A 24,207-nucleotide genomic window follows, 5' to 3' on the forward strand; every position below is an offset into this window, starting at 1 on the left:
CACCACATGGTAAATTGTGTTATACATTCCCAACACTGGTACAATCTATCCAAAGTGTAAACTCAGTGGCGCTCATATTCTTCACAGAGTTATGCAGTCATCAACCTCAGTAAATGTGTTAATGTTTTCCTTAGTCCAAAAGAAAAAAATCTCCAACCCCCCTATTATTGACTGTTAGTATTGATATAGTACCTTCTTTGACACTGCTGCAAGATTACAATACTGCTGTTAACTTTAGTCCATAAGTTACATTAACTGTGTTTTTCCCATGCATCATCATATTCTTACCACCTTGTAATACATTTGTTTTAGTTCATAAGAAGAACATTCTTATGTGTGTACTATTAACCATAAGTAATCAGACTTATCTACTTTTTAATGTCAATTTTTTTCCTTGGTAAAGTTAAGTTTTATTTTTGTAATATTTAGATGCATTTTATATTCAAAATCCTAAAAATTTTTTAAATAAGATAAAATCAGAAATTTTTTTTTTTAATGCCTCTTCTGTGATAGTTAAAAACTACTGGATGGGGATAGCAAAATCCTAGGAGGTAGATAAAAAGAACAATTACCATACAGATTTTTAAAACTCCAAAGATTTTAAAAGCAACAAATAGAAAATATGTAAGAATGATTTTAATGAAAGACATTGAAACTGAAAGATACCCATGGAGTGGGCCTTATATAAACTTGCTAATTTAGTTGGTAAGAAACCATTTTAAGAAGTCTGTTCAAAGGTTTCAAGGCAAGCTACATAACTTGATACAGCTTGAACCATTATTCCTTGTAACTAGTATCAAGAAGAAATCCTTGCTCTTAAAGAAATAGTTGCCATTAATATGAATCTCTCTCTCTCTCATGTGCATACACAAACACACACACATAATTTTAAAGAAAGTTAATAAGAATTACCATATAAAAGTTGCTTATGTATACAAATTAACCAGAGGCCAGTGTGGAGAGAAGAATAGATTCTTAAACAAATAAAAAGCACTGTCTTCTTTGAATTTTAAAAAACTTATTTTGATTTAAGAACTCATTTGGGAATGAACAAGGTATGAAGAACTCTTTTTCTCCTTTAATGTCAAAAACATGAAAAGCTACAGGGATTTTTAAATTATAGTATGTATAAGATAAAAGGGGTTACAACCATTCAAAATCATTTTTTTAAAACTACATTTATAGTTCTGGCTTAATATTCATGATATTACATTAAAATTTTTTTAAAGATACAAAAGCCAAATATTGTAATAATAATTATAGTGATATTATCACCACTATCATCATCACCATATTGCAGTAACCTTATAAGAACTTTCTCCATTTATTCTCTTAATCACCCTGAGGAAGGTACTATATTATCCCCATTGTACAGATGAGGAAACAGTTGTACCAACAGAATAATAATTTGCCTAATGACTCCTAATTAGATATTCTGGCTAAACAAAATTTTACAGTCATATTAGGAAATATGTCAAAATATCAATAGTTATTTTTGAGGGAAATATGCCACAATATCAATAATTTCTGAACAATGCAAATCACAAGTAACTCATTATATTTCAAATACTTTTCTATATTTTCCATACTTTCTGCATAATCAATGGTTTCTTTAAGGAATTATCAACAAGTCACAATTGAGAAGCAACATATAAGCAATATTAAGTTTCTCCCACTGAGTTTGTTGAAATAGCCTCATAAAGTTTTCTATTAAGAGTTTAGAAGCAAAAAGTTGATAATTCAAGACAGAGCCTTTTTAAAAAATATGCAATTATGTATGGTTTAATTAAAATTTTAAAAAATACCTAAAAATCCAACTCATTTCCATAATACAGACTACAGGTAGAGATATTCTTTTAAATATATGATCTGCTATTCTGTCTCAAGAATATATATATATTTTAAAAATTTTACAGTGCAACAAAATTCCCCAAATATGTATGCAAAACTACAGTTTTAAAAAGATTTCATTTCCAAATAATTTTAGGTATACTTCCTTATATTCAGTGAGAGAACATAATTAAATCATCATTTTTCTTCTAAAAAAGGAACCACAACCCTAAATTAAAAGAAATAAGTAGATTATATGAAAGAAAATCCTAAAAGAAAAATATACTAAATTAAACTTCTTGACTAAGGATTTAAGAAAATTAGAATAAATGTCATTTGAAATTCTTAGGGTCTATATAGAAACTCTGGCATTTTTTTGCTGTAGGAAACTGAAATACCATTTTTTTAAAAGCCAAACTGATTTTCTAAAATCTACAAAGAAATAAATTTCAGTTGAAAACAATTACCGATCTTTTTTTATTAGCAGGTTAATTTTTTCTTTAAGACATTTTTTTTTTCTGTTAAGCCAAATGTACAATTATGTTTCCTATGCAACCAACTTTTGCTTTTAAGTAGATTACCTTTTGCTTTAACTAACTGATTAACCTAACATGGAATTCATATAAAATATAATTAATTTTAACTGGTATGAAACCAGTCAAAAATTTGTAAATTAAGTGAATAATTGTTTTAGTGAAGTTTTATATTTTCAGATATGTGTTAACATATGCAAGTATTATAAGATCTAGACACTCTGATATAAAATTTTTAAAAACAATATCTTTTTATGAAAAGCCAATGGCAGTTTATGTCACAGGATTTGAGGGTGCAAATGATACCATAATTTATATTTCAGTAGAAAAATAGACAAAAGAATGAAGCATAATAAAACTTCAATCAACATATAGTACAACTTATCGTTTATCTATGGCAATTTTTTTTCTCCTCTAAAACTACTTCTTAAAATCAATGTATCATTAGCTCCCATGGTCCCAGGAAAAGGTAAGTCTAACACAGACTTACCATAAGAGGTCAGGTCTATTTAACCTGGTAGTTTGCAGTTTATAAGGGAAATTCATACCTAATTGTTCACATAGGTATCCAAGTGTTCATTTCCCATTGAAGGGTGTAGGGCAGGCCTAAGACACAGGCAGTGGAGAAGGGAAAAAAGGGAGTGGAATAAAGGGGGAGGGTGGGTGGAGGAAGAGGAAAGGAAAGAAGGGACAGGAGAAGGAGAAAAGAAAAGAAAGAGGTATATATGGGGAATGGAAAACCATTACCAATTGCCTGGTACCACAGGATGTCTATACTTGGCTTTGAACTTTGCCCTTCAAATGACAGGAGAATAAGGACACAGCAGAGAAAGGACTGGAAAAGTAGCCATAAAGTAGCCAGAACAAAACACAATCCTGAGAAGATGATAAGATCCAACTAAACAGAAATAAATGCTGAAGTTTATCCACTCGCTACTGTATCCTTAGGCTTAACATGAGCTCAATTAAATACAATATTACACAATATTTATTTTTGGAGCCAACTGTAATATAAGCTAATAAGGGCTAATCCTAGACAGAGTTGGTTCTTGGTAAAGATATCACCATTTTCTTCATTTCATTCAGCTCTTTATTCCCTCCAATGTGAGAAATAGAATGTTAGGGATGAACGAAAATAGGATTCTCAGTGTCTACTTCTAACAAGAGGTTGAGCTGTCATTTGTACTTTCTGATCGATATATTACATTTTAAAAGAAATACACTAAAATGTTGTTCCTAACAGGCATTTGCATTCTAACACCGAAATTCATTTTCCATCCCTTTTCTACTATTAAGGGACTTTCAGGCCTCAGCAGATGGGTAAGTGGAGCCAATAGGAGTTATTTCTGAAAGCCCTGATTTAGCATATTTCTTTTACAGTAGATTGGAGTAAAGAGGAAGAGACCTTTTTTTCTAGCAGGTCCCTCACTCTTGACCTTTGCATCCTAGGAACCATATATTAGGAGCGAAGGAATTTATGTATCAATCAGTTTTCTTCTGAAGACTACATTGTTTTCACTCTGGGTTTCCCATTCTTTCCTCATACTAAAAATAAATTAAACTCTCTTCCCTAATATAATCCTCACCTCCTTCTCCTTTTCCAGGACTCTCAGATAAATGAATAACGTTAACTGGTACATTTACATTACTTAAGTACTTAGTAGTATTTACTCACATCATAATATTTTTGTCAGTTATTCTGAAAAACTTCTTTGCCTCTTACATCATTCTAGTCCCATGATAATGCACTTTCTAACAGAAGGGGTTTGACCAATTAAGAGATGTATTATAATTCCTGGTTCTCAGAAAAAAACAAACAAAACTTTTACTTGCCTCTTAAGGACAGAGAGTCCTATTTAAAAATTCTGGCAATTCCAACATGTAGAAGAGGTTCAGGGAGGAACTGACAGGAGGCAGTAGGATGGAGAAACCATCACCTTTCATCTTGTTTTGAACTCAGTCTGGCTTTCTTACTTTTTTGGAATACAATTCCAGAGCTGAAGAATCATGTATAACCCTTTTAAAATGCACATTCACAGGCCAAATAATGACTTTGGGCTTTATCTAACATTTTGTTTTCCTCTATTATACCAAGTGATTGAAGAGATGAATTTATTAGGAATCTCTTTCTGGCATTACATATTTAAATAATGAATTCGTAGCCAATGTCTTCTCTATGGTGTTCACTAAAGGAATCATCTACCAAAATTATTTGGATTCTCTAGATAATATGATTTTATTTATATCCATAGTCATTTTCCTTTTAGTAAGTAAAATGCTTAAAATGAAAATGTAAATAACTGACTCCATTTTACGTTAATCAGACACTATAAAAATGCATTTATATCTTTTTAGAATAAACTATATTCAGGTATTTTTCAAAGGAAGACTAATACAACAAACATTAAATATTAATTTAGTCAAGTCTTTTGGCTTATTTATATTAAAATATTTCATCCTTCAAAGACTAATTTTTTAAGATGAAACAAATTATAATAACAAATTAAGAATAACAAAAGTATCTTGAATTTACTTTTCACTAATATGGAGGTACCAGCTAATTAAATTTAATATTTGGTCTCAAGCATTTTCACTATTAAATACTTTTAAATATTAATGAATATAACATACTATCAATACGGATATTATTTTTCTTTTGCTACCATGTATTTTTCTTTTTATTAGCAATTATATTTTTTTACTAGCAAGTCTTCCTACTGTTGTATACTATGATTAATTTCCACAACTCTTCTAATATCAAGACATTGCCTTAAATCCTTTATTAAAATGAGTAAAAACATTATGCAACTTTACCATATCATCTTTATTAGTCTACCTACAATTTCTTTTCTCAATGTTTATGTTACTTCCATGTTTTTGGTGACTAGATTATTAAGTTTTATTGATGGAAAATTTTAAAAACCATATTCATTTATGGAACACAGTTTTGTGGAGTTCAAATAATTTGAAAGGATATTTATTTTTAATTTCTGGGGGCCTGAGAACACTAAAAGTAATAGTTTTATTTTAAAATCTTATTTAAAAATGTAAAAGATGACCTATTTACGTAGGTAGGAAAATCTTACCGAACTGCATTAGGTTCTTTATTAAGAATAAAATATTAATTTTTAATGATATTCTATACCTGGCAGTCATCCACCTTTGTTCTCATGACTCCTTTCATGTATTCTTTGTCCATAGTAGGAGAGACACCAAAACTGTTTCCCATGCACAATATCTCTGCTTTTCCGTCTGGATAAGTCACTTCCACAGAACCATTGAGAATCACTGACCAGGAGTCCAGCTAATCCAAAAAAGAAAGACGACAAAGCAGAAAATAACATCATGATCATACAACTGTAGCACCAGAAGGGTCCCTAAAAATGATTTAGCAGGTCTTCCAGTTTAAAGATGGAACAAACCATTCAAGTAGTGTTCACTGCTTACCAAGTTCACAAAATGAGAAATAATACACAGTCCCATTTCATACATATTTTCATATGCCTAACACAGTTACATCATTCTGCCCTTTAAATTTGACTTTGAATTTTCTTCTCTAAAATGACCCAACAGGAAATTTCTTTTATTTCCCAAAACACATATGAAGAAGATAAAATGATCACCACTGCTTCACAAATAATCTCATCATTTGTGATAAAAGGAACTATATTTACCAACTATATTTACCAACATGTCACAAAAATTCAAAAGTTCATAGATTAAATATATATCAATATCCTTTGAAATACTATAACACTTAATGGAAACCATGTGCACTTGGAATACCTTGGCATAACAAACATGTCATAATTATTTAATAGTTACTGATGCTGGTGTTTTTAAAGGAAGAAATCAGAATTGGGTTTTTGTTTATTTGTTGTATTGGCAGATTTTCAAACATAAACTTTTTAAGCGGTAAAAATATTTACTAACCTCTTCACCATCATTTAACACTATGGTCCCTGCTCTTTCCACCACTGCAAATACCATCACAGCACAGAGTTCTCGTCTCACTGACATTGTCATATTGGCAAAAGCAGGCAACTGATGCATAAATTCCAAGAGTTGTTCTGTAAAGCAAAAAATAGTTATTGTCAGAACTACAACTTTTATTAAAATCAAGAATGCTCTAGAGTTCTTTCTTTTTAAGTGTCCTACACAATTCTGCTTTTTTAATATATCTTTAGTACAAGTTGAATTTCTTACAGGTACAAAAAGAATTCTATTGTTGTGAAAATACTGACATTTCTTTGTTGATTGAGAAGCAATAACATACATTTAAACTCAAATTCCAATAACAATGGAGGAATTACTAAATTTCAAATGGAGAATTTCAAGGGCTGAAATTAAGAAAATAGAGCCCTAAGCTCTGAGAATTCTCTAAAAAATCAGTAGGTCCATTCCATTACTTTTGGGGGTAGAAATAACTACCTTCTTTTCAAAATTTCCTGAATTTGGAATCCCATGGATATATTCTATGGATCAGACCAATCTATAAAAATTATTCAATGAAGCAATATACAACATAAGCTAAATGCAACTGAAGACCAAAAATAAGACAAAATAAATCTTCAAAATACTGAATTTGGACTCCTAAACTCACACTAAATATAAAAAGTAACTCAAAATGGATCAACGACCTACATCTAAGAGCTAAGACTATAAAAATTCTTAGAAGACAACACAGGAGTAAATTTTCCTGACCTTGGATTTGGCAATGGATTCTTAGGAGATTCAATACCCAAAATATGAGCAACAAAAGAAAAATAGATAAATTAAACTTGGCGAAAATTAAAGTTTTGTGCTCCAGAGATGACTTTGGGAGAGTTCTAGCTTCGAGGCCTGCGGTTCTCTATTTTTAATTTTCTCTATAATTAGGTAGCTATTATTGATTACCTGAGTTCTTTATTTACTCTTCAGCATGACCTCCAAGGGGAACATATTTTCTTTTCATTTCACAGAAAAGAAACTGAAGCTTATTGACATACAAAATTAGGAGAGAGCAGTGGTATGATTCAGGACTGTCTGCCTCTAAAGAGTACGCTGGACAGCAGGGTTAAGTGGTAAAGAGCATGGGTTGTATGTCAAACAATATTTGCATATTCACTACTTATATTACTTTGGGCAAGTAGATTAATTTCCTTAAGGCATGGTTTTCTCATTTGTAAGAGAATAACAGAATACCTATTACTCCTCATGGGACAGCCATGAAGATTAAATGCAATAAAGATTATAAAGTCCTTAGCACAGAGTAAATACTGCTACTATTGTCATTATTCTTATGTTGCTATCATTCAAGCCCTCAGCTAAATAAAAACTCTAATATTTTTTTCTTGTCTCCATACAATCAAACTGTCCCTATATACATTCATTTTATCTGTTAAGATTTAGTGGCTAGCTTTATATTTTGGATATATTTTGTTAGCTGCCAAAACAAGGTATAACTGAAAAATATATTCTGTGAAAAAATATTCATTTTCCATTAAATTTCCAGAGAAGACAGGGTGGTTTTCCCTGGTCCAGGGAGGCACTGTCCTAAATGATTAGATTCTACATCATCCATTCAGTTTGAGACTTTTCATTACCCAGGGTGCCTTTGGGAATCAGAATACCAGAGCTATGTGGTATGATCCAGGGACTCTGGACATCAGAAGGGGTCCTTCAAGCTGCTCCAGAATGGTGTGCCAGGAAATCAGTTTACTGTTGTAAGCAGTATTGAAAATAAAAAGGAGATAATATATCAAAGCACGGTGCTTAGTGAAACTTTTGTTCCTAGAAAGAGTAGATGTGTTTGTGCTATGCTATAAAATATATTTATTCCTGCGGACTGCAGTTGAGCAATTTTGAATATCACTGCTAGAAATGAACCATGTCTTTGACATACGGAAGGTAAGAATCATGCTTTTACAAATGTATTGACCTTCTTATGTAAAGCCTAAAGAAAATGATCAAATTGTGCTTCTCTGCATTAGGGACAGTTCTGCTGCTTCTAGTCTCTGCTTCCTTTAGCCATCCTCCAACCACCCCTGCCATTACATATTTTACAGACCATACATTTTACTTTTTTCACTCCCTCATAATAGCTAAATTCTCCTGGATAAACCAAGACTCATGGCCTTAAGAAAAACATAAGACCCAAAAAATCGTTTGTCAGAAACATTTTGAATTTAATATAATATATGCTTAGAAGATAATAGATGATAAATAATTACCACATGTATGATCAGACAACATGAAGGGGACAGAAAATATCTTCATTAATATTTGTTATAATAACTTTAAAGATGCCTTGCATGATCATTCTTCTTGCTTTTGGGGGCAGATTCCCATTTCATAAGTGGATCACGAAAAAAATTTGTGATATGTGAGCAGTGATTTTCATTCAACAAATACAAGAGAACAGAAAGGGAGCTGAGGTGGCACAACAGAAAAAATCTGTGCATCATATATAATAAGGATAAAGAGTAAAGGAGAGAGAGAAGACTTAACAATAGTATTTATACCCGGTTCTCCAGGTTCAGTTGAAAAACTAAAAATAAATCAATGTTTATCCAGAAAGCATTGCAGAACTTTAAGACTCTCAAGGATTCAACACTGGAATCATTGGTTTTGAGATAACTTCCATCCTATTATTTATAACATTATAAGATTGGGACAATCAAAAAACTGAAAAACAACAACAACAACAAACCTTCCCTAGTATCAATCCTAGGCAGTAAATATAAAATAGAAGTATTTGGCTATAGGGGGTTCAAAATAAACTCTGAAAATGCCACAGGGCCCATTGAAAGTTATGAGGATTAGGGTAGCTAAGAATTAACAGCTTGGGATGGTTAACAGGACAGTTCCTAGGGCATATGGAAAGAAGAGGCCACAGATGGGAGAGCAGAACTACTTTCTTCTGTAGTTCTTGGGAGAATCTATTAGAGTTATACACTCATCCATTACAATTTTGGCTTTTATGACCTATCTTACTTTGCTGGGAAAGAAATATTCCTGTTTATGAAAAATACAACTGTTTTTACTATTTTTTCTAGTCAATGTGACACAACGAAATGTCAAAGTACCAGTTTACAGATATCAGAAGTCGAAGTTATTTCACGAAATCAGCTTAGCTTGGTTTGCTTTGGTTCAGTTTTATATTAGAACTATTAGGTATTTTCTTATTTTTTTTAATTTGTGGGGTTTTTGGTGATACAAGAAGGGGACGAGAAAAGTAATTCATTGAAAGGGATCAAAGTAATTCTCTACCTTAATGCTTCCAGGTTTCAAAAGAATAAATAAAATTCATAATCATTCAAGAATTGAGTACGTAACAAAATTATGAGTTGGAGAACAAATATGAGTATGATAAAGTACCTCCCTTCAAAGAACTGAAACAAAAGTATACTCAAGAATCTATGGAAACTTAAAGAGAAATATTTTTATATAAATGATCAAATATTTCCATTTTCATTTGTTTCAACTTAAAACACACCCAGATACCCACACAATCCCCTCACCCCCCATATTTTGTAGAGGGAGAGGAAGTTAGGTAGGAAGAGAAGTATCTAAGAAAACATCAGAGAGATGTTCATAGTTCAGATAAAAGGAGGTGTCTGGTTAAGCTAAGAACTGGAAGATGAGTTAGATTTAACAAGACTAATGACAAAAGAATTAAAGAGTTCTTATGCTTGGTTTTATTTTCAGGCTAAGTAGAATAAAAAATCTTTCAAGATATTGTACAGACCAAACAACACTCATTATACCTTATCTTTAATATTAAAGGTTTATTACTTTTTAAAAAATGTGTATTTGGTAATAGCAAGCATCAGAATCATCACTAGTTGCAAATGATTTGTATCTGAGTAATAAATCCCATTCACTGTGGAGGCTGTATCAATAAGTACATTAAAAAGAATACAGACAGCTTTGCATTTATTTGTAGGAATCAGTACAGATCCTTAGATTCTTAGATATGAAGCTAAATTCATACATTTCGAGGAATGCAGATATGCTACATATATTCTAATAATATTTTCTTCCATAACTAATCTAAAATAAAGATTCAAAAAGAGAAGACCCACTTGATTACAAAAGGACAACATCCAAATCATTTATTCATAAGCCATATTCAATCTAATTAAAAACAAAAATCTAAAGTAAGGATTCTCAATTAAGATGGCAAATTGAACAAACTTCCAATACCATTCCCTCTTTAATACTACAGTGAAGGAATGGTTTTTTAAGTCAGCAAGGAGAGAGAACAGGAGAGTGAAACATAAATTTGGAGGTTGGAAATCAGATGAACATGTCATATCAGGCACAGAAAAATGAAACCTTAAGCATTCCAGGTGAAAATGGAGAACTACTCCAGATTTAGGCTGCAGAACTATCAAAAGAATTATGAACTACTAGCAATAGATGACTTTGGAATGGCATGGGCTGGCGAGGTGTGAGCGGGGAGGAGATGAAGGAGAAAATGGGGTGAAATAAGGAGAAATCAATGATGGGTTTTTGAAAAGCAGTTAAATCCTTCACCCCAGCAAAAACCTAGGGGTTCAATATCTGGAAAGGACCATAGAGAGAGGGGGCTCCCTTTTCTCACTTCATTCAGGTGTGGACTCTTTTTTAAAAATGTTCAGTACATAGAAGATGCTCAATCATATTAGGTGAACAAATGACTGGTTACCATCATGTATTTATCTATAAATAGTAAGCAATTCCTTTAAACAACTTCAAATAAATTTTAAATATCTAATCCAGGTTTTTGGTTTTTCTTCTTTAATTTCCTAGCATATTTATGTAGCTTAAGTGGTAAAAGTTTTGACTCCTTCAAACACATGCCAAAAAAACCTCTCTCACATACTTATACCCACACCATTCTATATCTAATTCCAATAGCCTCAGTTCCATGAGTTTTTCCCTAATACATATTGGCCCAGAAAGCACTGCAGAAGTAACAGAACAGAAAGCCCGGGTTCAGGAAAGGATGGTCACAGGTTCCTGACACTGTGGCCAGATGATGACTCTCGAAAGAAGTTGCTCTCACTCCTAATACCTCAAAGGAAATCTCCAGACCCTGAGAGGCATATATATTTAAACTCAAACCCATTATTATTATCTATCAATTCATGCTCTGATAGGAAAGGTGGGAGAAGGGACGCTTAAGGAAGGGGAAAGCAGGTACAGAGCCACTTAAATTTTTAATGTCAGGGTGCACTAAAGAAAGTCTTAAACCCCACAGTCTCATCTTCAAATGCAACCAGAGTAGGAGCAAGTTCATTTACATGATAACTCTACCAACTGCCACCTGACTAATCTGCAGTTTCAGAAACAAGAGCCTAATAGGAATGGTGCTCACAATACTAGTAATATTAAAATACTTTTGTCATAAACTAGCTAAAGAAAGGGGTTATGTGGAAGATTTTATTAATACTAGGGAGTTTCACTTACAGTATTATTTGTTGACTTTGAAGTTATTGACGGAGTAAAACTGACTTTTCAAACATGTTTAAACAAATGCTAATGTTTATAGAAAGACAATTAATTAAATGACTTTTTAAAGCCTATAAGTCTGGGCTCCATTGTACCAGACAATATCTATAAATAGTTTTAATTGCTCTTAGAATCATTTTCTGATCCAAACTTACCAATATCATCATCTGTCCTGTCGATTGGGTCCTTCTCCAGGCAGTCTCTCACAATGTCCCTGCTCATTAGAGGATCTGATGCCCTCTCAATGTCTTCTTCATCATCATCATCCTCGGAATCCACTGCCGTTTCTGGTAACCCACTCAGGTCCATATCACCAGCCTCACTTTCTGTGGCCTTAAGAGAGAATTCCCCCAAAAAAGAAAACTTTAAAAGTGTTTTAAAGTAAATCAATATTTTAGGCTCAAAAAGGATATGAAGAAGTATAGTTAGAAATATTAACTTTTTGTTACCATTTATTTTTTTGTAAATAGGTTAGACATATTCAATATCCAATAAATATTTATGTGCCAGGCACTATGTAAGAGAATTCTTTCAATAAAATACAAGTGACTTTATTTCCTATTACATTTTTAGTCAGGCTTAATGATTTTATCTCAATAAATCTGAATTCTTATCTGAGTTATCAAATGGCATTTGAAACACAGAATAAAGAAAGGATAAATGTTTACACCCCAATTTAAAAAGAGAAAGGCTTAAGATAAGACCTTAAGGGTAATAATTTATTAATTCTGAGCAATTTCTTCTCCAAAGAAGTATGAATTTATTAATCCCAAGAAAACTGAGCCTTGTCTACGCTATTATATGGTCCTCATGGAAAAATGAACCACAAATCAAAGGTGACTTGATAAATATGTAAACAAAGCATGGAGAAGTAGTTGGATTATTCCAGTGATGACTCTCAACTATAAAGTGCCAAGCAATATAAGAGGTCACTTGCCTAAAAGTGATACATTCTTTCTTCTCATTCAACATGGCTGACTGCATCACCAATCATATTTCAAGTTATCAAGATATGCTCTAGCATTTGAATATTTTCTTAGTCAACAGTCACAAATTTCAAGATTGTCCTTTCCATTGCACTATAGCCTTCTGTGATTATCATCACAATATATATATAAGTATATTATATATACTTATTTGACATCATATACCCAGAAATCACTAACTACTTAAACACAGTAAGATTGAATTCTATCAATCTTGAACATCACAAATATGTGCCTTTCCAATTAAAATATTAAACTCCAGAAAATCTTATTATAAAAATATTATATGTGTGGAATGTATGCATCATAAAGTTTACCAACTTCTAATCACACAAAGCCCATAATATTTCCAAAAATATAGGCACCTTATTTTTAAGAATAGGTATAAGATTTTTAAAAACAAACGGAAGATAAAAATACAAAATGTTAAGCCTGATAATAAACTAACACTGATTACTTACAATATGCTAGGTCAGATACTACTCAAATGCATTTTATTTATTAACTCATTTAATCCTTAATGAAATACTTTGAATTAAGTGCCATTATTAATTTACTATTCTCTGAACACTGAGGTACAGAGAAATTTTTTTCTTAAGGTCACACTGCTGAAAAATTGTGGAATCAAGATTAGAGTCCAGTAATTCTGGCTAAAGAGTCTTATCCACAATCTAATAAGCTTCTTTATACCAGATTACTTACATATGAATGTTGCTTAAGGATCTATACTTATTCTATAATTTAGTTTCAGTCAATTGTTAAAGAATAAATTGTACTATGCTTTTAGGAACAAAGGTTCATCTATCTAAAACCCTGGCTTATATTACAGAAAATAAGATTTAAGGCCACATTTTTAAGTAATAAAAGCGTGTGTAAACATTTTCTAAATCTGGCAATGAGTTTTAATCATATTGTCAGGTCTTTAGGTGTAATCTCCTAAACTAAAATACAGACAGTATAAGAAAAGCCTAAGGAGAAAATAACTGAAACAGAAAACCTAATGTCTACAAAAGTTCCTTAAACAACGGACTTTATACTTTTGCTTGGGTAAAACCATTCTGAGCGTGGTGCTGAATGCAGGAGAGCAGTAAGTAATTACTGCCAAGGCAGAGAGAATAAATTGTGGCATGCTCTGAAACGACTTCTAATTTAATTCAGAATTCATGGAATTATCTCTAGATTCTAGATTGAAACTTTAAGTAGACCCTGATATGATATAGTATGCCAAGGTTGTGATCAGAGAAAGTAGGTCAATATTGCTGTTATCAGCACCTTATTTCTGAAGTCTAGAAAAGTGACAATTTGCTAATGCTTGCTATGATATTTTCACCCCAGTTTCATTTAACATGGAAGATTATTATGTGTCACCTTATATTAAAATATATAATCAGTTCTCTAAATACAGAGTCTTTAATATTAGCCTAGAGTGAAGAAGAGGCACAATTGGGGACAGAAACATAAACAAAAAACTTTCTTTAAAATAATGTATTATATTAATAAAGACTTTTCTTTAATTTTAAATAACATATACTAAAAGATGAACAACAAATATTATACCATCCCAAAGAAAGCATTATCACCATTTAAATGAATTATACTGTCTTAAATAGAACAAAAAGACTTTCAAATTTGAATTAGACTCATCTCTCCAAAATTAAACCCATTCATGAAACAGTAGTTTTTTTAGTTGTTACCTATATTCCAGTCTTTAAGAAAAACTTTTCCAAAAAATGCACCATACCCGTAACTTAGGGATGATTTTCATTTAAACTAAACATTCATTTTATTTTTTAAAATACTACAGAATTGAGGAATGGGAGTAGCTCAACGGTTGAGCACCTGCTTCACATATACGAGGTCCAAGTTCATTCCCTGGTACCTCCTAAAAATTATAATAATAAAAAATAAAACATAAAACTAAATAAAATACTATAGAATTCCTTTTAATAAAACATTTTAAATAAAACTTGTTAAACAACATCAGGAATCCACTAATTTAATATTAACAACTGTCTGAAGAACAAGATAAAAGTCTAATGGATACAAACTGGTCTACAAGAGAAAAGGGTAAAACTTGAAAGGATTGCTTAGGACCTAGCAATTGCTGAATTTATATTTGCTGAATGAAGAAATTAAACAAAATCAGAGTTTAGTGGTTCAAATCCCACCTCTACAATTCAATGTGTGACTTAAGCCAAGTCACTAAACCTCTGTGAGCCCTGGTTTTATCATTTGTAAAACTGGAGATATATCTTCTCACCATTCATAGGACAGCTCATGGATCACTTAAGGGAAAAGAAAACCAGTTAAAGGCTAGATCAAAAGTCTTTTCTTCAAGGAAATAGATACATTTTTCATTTTAGTACTCCCCCACACCTTCTATCTCTCACCATTCCAGCAGAGACCCTTCTACCCGATTTATATTTGCACCGTTTAACTAAAAAACCAAACTCTGTTAAATATCCCACCCCTTAAATATTTCTCTCAGATTAACATCATTCATTAAATTCTGGCCAAATGACTCCCAGTAAAAACTATAAAAAAGAGTGATCATCTGTTGAGTGACTGCCACTGCATCTGATACTTCTAATACATAATAATTATTCTTCACATCAATGCAGCCAGTTATGATATTATTTCCTCTACTTTACAGATGGGAAAACAATCAGAGAAACTGAATAAATTGCTCAATATAAAAAATAAAATAAAACAAACAGTAATTGTGCCAGGACTCAAAACCAGGTCTGACCAACACAAAATAGTAAATACTCTGTACTTTGTGCCCAGCTTTCTCAACAGACTGTCTTCATAAAGAAAACAGTTAAAATGTAATAAAATGTTTATACTATGCTAAGGAATAAAAGCCAAAAAAGTCTGAAAATACATATTTGTGCATCAACATAAAGGAAACACTTGATAATTTCTAGCTTCCTTCAAACTACTATACTTCAAACTGAGATTAATACTAATCTTAAAATAACTTCATTCCAATTAAAGACACATATAATAGACACTTCATATTTAAAAGGTATCTAATTGTATTTTGTCTCAGGAGGAAGGAGAAAGGCTTGTGTATTTCATTTAGGCAAATAATTCCTGTCCTAAATTAATTTACCTTTCACATGTATAGCAAAGGTTTATTTGCTATAACAAAGGCTTATTTGCTCATTAATATTTTAAATAGTGATAGTCTCAAAAAAAGTAATATTCTTAGGTCAGTGCTGAAAGCTCTATGATTTATTCAAATATATTTGATTGTTACAAATAGAGTTCATAGGTTTATTTCACATGTTTTAAGGATATCAAGAAAATGAACAAACTGAGGAAATATTAAATACCATAAAGTACTTTAAAGAGTTTAACTAAAATAAAAATTAAATATAGGTTTTTATCATTAAGCACTTTAAAATCATTTGCCAAAAAAAAATAATAACTTTCCACTTATTAAATTGCCATATTTAAGAGGTTGATTAATACATGATGTAAATAAATTTTGTGTAGAATTTCAAACAGATATTTAAACCAAATAAGCGTCTAAGACAGACTTTGATGTAACTTTAGGCTAGGAAGTTATACTGAATGCTTTAAAAAAAAATAGGTGCATCAATGAAATGAGTAGGAGCTACAGATAAAACAATGTATTACTGCAAAAGTATGAAAGTGTATTTGGCAGTAGGTATAATGCTTGCATCAAAAAGCCTGGTTTGTGGGGAGCAGATGTAGCTCATGGGTCTGAGTGCCTGCTTCCCATGCATGAGGTCCTGGGTTCAATCCCTGATAAATCTTTTTTTTTTTAAAAGTCTGGTTTGTGTGTAATTAATTTATTTTGTTCCTAATTTCGCACTCTCAATTTTTTTTCACTTCAATATAGTAGGCTTTCTTAAAATATATATGTTTAAAAGAGAGGAACAATTTCTTAAAGTTAATGCAAATTGTTAGGCTGCTTTTCAGAAGTTACAATTGTACTAGGAGTATGTAAGAGTGTCTATATGTATTTATTTTAAATAAAATCTGTGGTAATTAGATAGGCAAAGTAGTTCCATATTTAAACCACCTACTCAAATACTAATATTTTAAATATTTTATTTAAATGCAGACATTTGCATTTTTCTCTTCTATTAATTACCTACTCTCATTCTTTCAATATTTTTACTTTGGGGGCTAAATATTTGTATTAATTTTCATAAATGAGTTATATTCTGACTTTAAATCTTTGTTTCAATTGATTATTTATTAAAATTGGTCATTTATTATACCATAAAGAGTTTGTTAACTCTTTAGTTTACCTGGAATTTATCTTAATTATGATATAAAATGAGACTATAAAATGCTTCCCCCACTCCACCCCAAGACCATTTATTGAATAATCCATTACTTTCTTTAGTTATCTGTGAGGTTTCCTCTATTACATATTACATCCTTGCAGTTTGAACTCTGTTCTATTGATCCGTCTCTATTTTTGTACAACTATTTCCAGTTTACCTAAGTCACTTACTCACTCGGATAGATAACTTATCTTGGACTTTATCACGGCTGGAAATGGCACTGTCTCATATCACTAATTTAAGCCTTCTGCTTTCTGTTATCAACAATTCCCTGTTCTTCAGTTTGTTTCTTCAACTTTTTCTCATGGTAACTTTCCCCCGCCCCCAACTCAACCAGTACCTCCAGTCTTCTACCTTCTATGTCTAACCAACCCCCATTCTCACTTCCTTTCATAGCCAGCTTATACTCCGTAGTCTATTTTTTCAATGACATTTCTTCAACACTGCTTTACTGCATGCCTACTATTTGCAGGCTTTGAAAAGAAAATAAAAACAAGAAAGACAAATTCCCTGACCTTCTTTAGCTGTCTTTCCAGAAGACAGCCAGAACAACATAGTAACAACCATTTCAACTACAGCTTAGGAAGGAAATCAAGTACTGACCAGGATATAAACCAAAACATAGGACTTACATTACAGATAATAATAAAGGAAACACTCTCTCAGGTGATAATTGAAAATAAAAAGTGTAAAGATAGGAAAAAACATTCCAAACACAAGAATGTAAAAACAAAGCTCTATAGCTAGAAAGAATGCGGTATTTTGCTCCATTTGTCTTTGTAATTATATGCATTTAGCGAAACTTCAGTCCCAGGTGAAGCCAAATGTTTTCTTTCTTTGCACTTACTATGGAGAAAATTACTTAACAGGCAAGAGGGAAATCAATCTGTATTTGAGTACCAAACTCAAAATGAGCCTCCATTTCTCCGGTCAATTTACTTCTACTCTCCAAAACTACTATTTTAAAACTTCCCTCTTCATAAAATGGTCTACCCTCCAACCCTCTCAATCTTAACAAATGAACTAAATTCTTTAGAGAGAAAATGGAACCCATCAGACAGGAATTCCCTCAACTCCCAAATGAGCTCCTAACAACAGGATCGGTCACTTTTATAACAAGGGAGGTGTTACTTATCCTAAGTCTAGTCATTCCACTTTGCTCTCAAATTCCTCTTCTACCACCTCTGAGCAATATTACTCTATCCTTTCTTTCTTGTACACAGCACACAACTTCAGTCTCTCCTGTGAGCAGTTACACTAATATCATTATGACGGTTTTCAACCAAGTAAGCAAAGACGTCCTAAATCAGAACTGTACAAAGTTTAAATTTAAGGGCTGCCATGGGAGATGATAGTTGCCCATCCTGGAATTGTTCAAGAATAAATTGGATGTCTGATTGCTAAGAAAGCAGTTACGATTCAAAGATAACAGAAGTGGTTTATGGAGAATCTCTATAAAAATGTTAAGTTTTGCACAGCTAATAACTAAAACCTTAGATACATTCAGGGGATTTTTCCTTATGAAGGATGTAAATATAGAGGCACAAACTTATCATCATGTTTGAAATGAGCCTTGAAACTTACTAAATGCATCAAAATGATACTCAGTAGGGTGGACTTACTGGTATTCTACTATAGAAATATTATGACTAGTAATGGAAGAAATTATATCTTTGATTTGGAGACAGTGGCCATGGGAGTTGCTGAGGACAGGGAGAGGGGAAAAAGAGGTGTGATATTGGGGTATTTTGGGGACTTGGATTTGTCCTCAATGATACTGCAGGGACAGATGTAGGACACTATATATCCTGCCATAACCCACTGAATTAACTGGGAGAGAGTGTAAACTACAACAAAAACTATAACCCATGCTATGGAGCAATGCTCCAAAATGTACTCACCAAATGCAATGAATGTACCACTTTAATGAAAGAAGCTGTCGATGTGGGAGGAGTGGGGAGTGGGGTATATGGGAACCTCTTATATTTTTTAATGTAATATTTTGTGTGATATATGTATCTTTTTAAAAAAATAATAAAATTAAAAATAAAAATGATACTCAGGGATCCTCCTCATCATCCAGTACCTTGAGGTAAAGTCAGACTGAAGGCTACAAACTCCAACCATGTCACTGTAATTAGGAACTCTCAGCCACACTCAGACATTCTGGATACAGCAGAAGACCATCGAGAATTTCCTCATGGACTTAATCCAGCCTACTCAAGGTGAGCCTTCCCCTTGGAATATATGCCTCCGTAAGTTATTATAACCAACACCCTTTGTTCTCATTTTAGATTTACCTTCTAGGAGCTCCTTTCAGATTTGTATATATTTGAAGGGAGCAGTGATAACTGCTACAATCTCAAGTTGTTTTCCCACTAAAGAGGTATGTATAGTCATCTCAAGGTTTAGAAAACAAGGGCTCTGCCATGATGTTTCAATTTATGTAAGCTAAAGCACAGCTTTGACTTATACTGTTCATTGTTTCATATATAAGGCATACTCCTGAAGTAAACGTTTTAAAAACCAACCTCTAGAAGTAAGCAGTATGTGGTGGTTACCAATTAGGTGTACTTATTCTAGTCCATCGCCTTTTCCTCCTCTAATGTCTGAAAATACTTAATCAATCAAAATAGAAATTTACAAAGTGAGTACAATCATTTTGTTTGAAACTATCTAAAATCTGATATATATCTGAAGGTCCCCCAAAGGCCACTTTTCCTGAATTTGCATTTTTTCTAAGCCAATAAGTTTTCCTTAAAAATTAAAATTATTTTGTTTTAAAAACATTTTTTAGAATCCCTAAATTCTAGGTTCTTTTTTGTCCATAAAGGCATCATAAGTTTAAACACATAACCAAATCTACTTAAAAATACACAAGAAAAATAATTCAATGATCTAACCTTAATAGTCCCTACTTTTGCCATAGTCAAGATTTAATAAAAGCATACATGTAGTGTTGCCTTATAGCTTTTAATCAAGAAATAGTCTTCCCATTCCAGTCTTTAATGTTCACCATGAACTAGAGAGCACAGTTAGTCAATCATTCAACGCTGACTGCTGGTTCTGATAATAAATGCAGTGTAATGAAGAAAAAGAAAAAAAAAATAGTCGTATAGCTAATATGTCAACAAATTAATCAAATATTTGGAGTCAAGTGAAACAATTCCATTACAGTCACTCTACTTAAAATTCTGATAACTGTAACAGCAGAGGTAAGTACAATTAAATAGTAGTTCTACTTCCTTAAACAAATATAGAGAGGAGCAGATCTATCTCAGGTAGTTGAGCACCTGCTTCCCATGTATGAGGTCCTGGGTTCAATCCCTGGTACCTCCTAAAAAATAAAGTAAAATAAAAAACATTAATAGAGCATGCTATATCTGTGTACAGCATAAATATTAATGTTTTGTATGTCTGTTTGCACATTAATATATATACCACCAATATAGAATAATAAAACTCCTTGGAATAAATGAAAATGAAGTAAATGACAAAAAATACCCTCTTACCTGGTAGATATCAGAAAGACTGCTGCTTCCAGAATCACTAGTGATACTACATCCTGAATGGCTAGAAGAAACGTGCGTCACCTGTGGGTGCAGACTGTCAGTAAGGTGTAGTTTTGTGAAATCTGCAGGAAGCTATGGAAGGAGCAGGAAAAACTAGGATTACAATTTGAATCAAGTGCTTCAAAAAGAAGTTTAAAAGTGTAATTTTACACTCTATTCCATGTCATTCATCCAAAAATGTTATTAGGAAAGATGCCTCATATTTCAAATTCACAAATTACTGAACACTGTCTTACTCACCTAGAATCACAAAGTAAACTTTTAAAATTTATAGGCTTACACTGAATCTTAAATAATAATAATTCAAAGATTAAATAGGGGGTTTACTGATTAAAGTTAACTTGGGTGAGCATTTAATTTAACAAGCTATAACTTTCAAATCATGCATTAATGAGCAAATTAGTCTACTACTATTTGTTAGCAATCACAAATGTAACTTTGTGGCAGGATACAGTTTAAACAAGAAAACAGATATGCAGTTCTTATATGCCCAAACGTGTTTAATGGTGAAAAACTTGAGAATCTTAGAATTGATGTAATGCTGTGTTAGCCAAGTAACTAAACTAGGTGTTATGTATAAAATGGAGAAAAGAATGCCCTCAAAGAAAGTTATGGACAACATTTACCCATCCGTACACACACACACAGATATCAATTTTCTCCTTGTTTAAGGTCTGAATAAAAATAGTCTCTATTAAAATATACTGATACACTAAGTATCCCTTAAGTGCTTTTACTCTCCTCATATCATATATCAGAGAAAATGCATTAAAAATGAAACATTCATACAACTGCTAATTCAACAAATATTTAAGGAGGTGTTTTTCCCTTACTATGTGCTAGTAAGTGTGTGAGGCTCTAAGGAAACAGTACCCTTAAGAATCTTATCCTCTTACAAGTTATTACCACTCATTTTGAATGAAAAAAGATACTCTAAACGACCATAACATCATACTTTTTATACTATTGACTAATAATACACATCATGTCTCAAAAAATATACTAACTGGCATCATGCAACACAGATATTCTCTTTCCTGCCTGCATTTTGATCCTCTTTAGCTGGTGAATAATACATATAATGATATATTTGTTAAATATCCCCTTCTCCCCTCACGAAAACATATATTGTCATTCACAGCTTAGAATAAGCGTCATAAGGGAAGTGGTATGGTTTATGTCAATGATCAGACAACAGGTTTTGGAGTTCCAAACAAATAGGCAAAAAGTGTTTACATCCCATAATCATTCAGATCTGACTGACTGTATGAGTAGATGATGCCCTTTCTCCACCTTAAGTACATGGATTTAGTAATATTTAGATACAATCTGTTTAGAAATAATATTTAACTTGAAGGGAGACAAGATAAACAAAGGAAAGGTTTAAAAATGAACTTATTTGGTGGTATATGATTAGATGTCAAATAAATGGAGAAAAACACAAATGATGGTATAACTCAGAGAGGTGTAATGTTTACCCAAATGTGTGAAATCACTGCAAACATGACCTATCCCATGAAGAGTGTTTTTGTTTTTTTACTAATAACCAAAAATGATGTGAAATATTATATAAAACTTAGGAGATAATTCCCCTGTCAGTAAAAGATAATGGGCAAGTAACTACTCAATTCAGAATTTTTATGTTTTATTCACAATATAGAAGAGTGAAATATTTTGCAGGATTTCTTTAGAGACAATATGAAAATAGAAGTTTGCAAAAATATATCAATGACTATGATTTTACATGCACCTAAGTGATGGATATAAGATACTAAAATAAATAATGTGCTCATAACCAGGCTTCATCATCCCAGCTATATATCAATTTAATGTAGTCACTAAACACAGATGGCAACTGGGGAAATACTCCTCTATGGTTCAGTGATTTCAAAAGGCATCAATTGATATAGGTAATTATAGAATAATAAGCTGATTTCTATTGACTATCTTTTATAGACATGACTTAGGTTGACATGTGCCATACAGTGTGATCTTTTTTTAAAAATTAACAAACAATATGCCAAGTGAAGATACAACCATCTAATGACTAGGCTATTATTTATTCAAGTCTCATAGGACTCTCTTCTCTTCAGCTCCATTAACTGGTTATTTTTCCTAAGAATTCACTATGTGGACAGCATTAGGATCTGTAAGAGTTCTAAACATAATAGGAGAGACAGGGACCCACACTTTACAGACCACAATCTATTCGTCTGTACCTACTTACAGCCACAAATATCAGAATTACATGTCTTTGTTGGGTTTAGAACGATAAAGTTATCTAAAGAGAAAGAAGAAATGTTTTTGTTTTTTAGAATTTAAGTCTATTTAATAACATTTATTAAACATCTATTATGCCAGACACTCTTTCAGAGACTGAGAATATCAAGGTGAATAAGACATTTTCAATTTCATATGTAACTTCTACTACCCTAAAAGTCATTGTAATAGGTGTTATGAACAGTAGAAAAATAAATTAAACTTAGTTTTTGTCACATCACCTCTTGTGTTCTTTGCAGAATAACATGAAGTGATAACATATTAAACTTAGATTATATGTATTTTGTATTACTCAAATCCCTCTTTTATATTAGAAATGTAAAAACAGATGCTGAGTTTACAAAAACTTAAATCCATTAGAGAAAAAGTGATAAGACTATCCTTTTTCCATAAATTGTGATAACATCACTATTCATTTTATCGACAGTGCATATCAGTCAAGGTTGTGAGATATGACAAGTTGTGGAAAAGCAAGGAGCTTATGAGAACAGAGCTGCAATGCAGAGATTTGGTCCAGCTACAACACTCTAATAGAATAGCACCAGGAAATGAAACTTATGGGACTGGAAGTCAGAAGCAGACACAGGTTCAAGCCACACGTTGAAACCTAGGGCACTATGATAACATGTCTCGTGTGAGGAATTCATGCTCTAAAATATTCTAAAGGCACAATATGAAAAACTCATTTCAGATTTTTCTAGGCTTGATCCAGTACCTATTTAAATTAAATCAGTATACTCTCTAATGATGTTATCGATTAATATAAGATTGTGAATTATCTTTTGACTCTAACAGCCATTTATAACACAACTGCTATTCAAAAAATAAGAGAATTTAGTGAAGTTGGGATTATATACTGTAATTATCAAATGTAATCAAATAAATAAGTTAAAAGGATATTAAGAGATCATATACATTTTGATCTTAACACCCATCTGTTTCCCAGCAATTTAGTAATAATACAACTTGAAGGAATCTCTTATGTTTTTCATTTTTATCATTTAGAAATTTGTATTTTAGTATTTGATTATATGACTCTATTGCTTCTAAAATTTTTCCTGGTACAAGCAACCCACAATTCCAAAAAGATAATACTTGTGAGCCACAATTGTAATAAACTGATGTGAGGCAAATTAAATCACAGTTAAACCACATGTACTGCTAAATGCACAAAAAAACAGCAAAGGTAATACTTAAATCAGTA

General features: G+C 32.0%; 1 protein-coding gene across 18 annotated transcripts in view; it reads right to left on the reverse strand.

Annotated features, from left to right (window-relative positions):
* Positions 1 to 24,207, reverse strand: part of RAPGEF2 (Rap guanine nucleotide exchange factor 2) — a 276,574-nt gene that overhangs the window by 30,563 nt on the left and 221,804 nt on the right. For all 18 annotated transcript variants that reach the window (XM_058276560.2, XM_058276808.2, XM_058276656.2 and 15 more), the window contains 4 exons: positions 20,664 to 20,795; positions 11,996 to 12,173; positions 6,297 to 6,433; positions 5,509 to 5,667 (listed from right to left, as the gene is read on the reverse strand). In XM_058276560.2, the coding sequence (XP_058132543.1) occupies positions 5,509 to 5,667; positions 6,297 to 6,433; positions 11,996 to 12,173; positions 20,664 to 20,795 (606 nt within the window). The remainder of the gene's footprint in view (positions 1 to 5,508; positions 5,668 to 6,296; positions 6,434 to 11,995; positions 12,174 to 20,663; positions 20,796 to 24,207) is intronic.

The sequence above is a fragment of the Dasypus novemcinctus genome, chromosome 1, assembly GCF_030445035.2.
Source record: "Dasypus novemcinctus isolate mDasNov1 chromosome 1, mDasNov1.1.hap2, whole genome shotgun sequence".
Classification (NCBI taxonomy): Eukaryota; Metazoa; Chordata; class Mammalia; order Cingulata; family Dasypodidae; genus Dasypus; species Dasypus novemcinctus.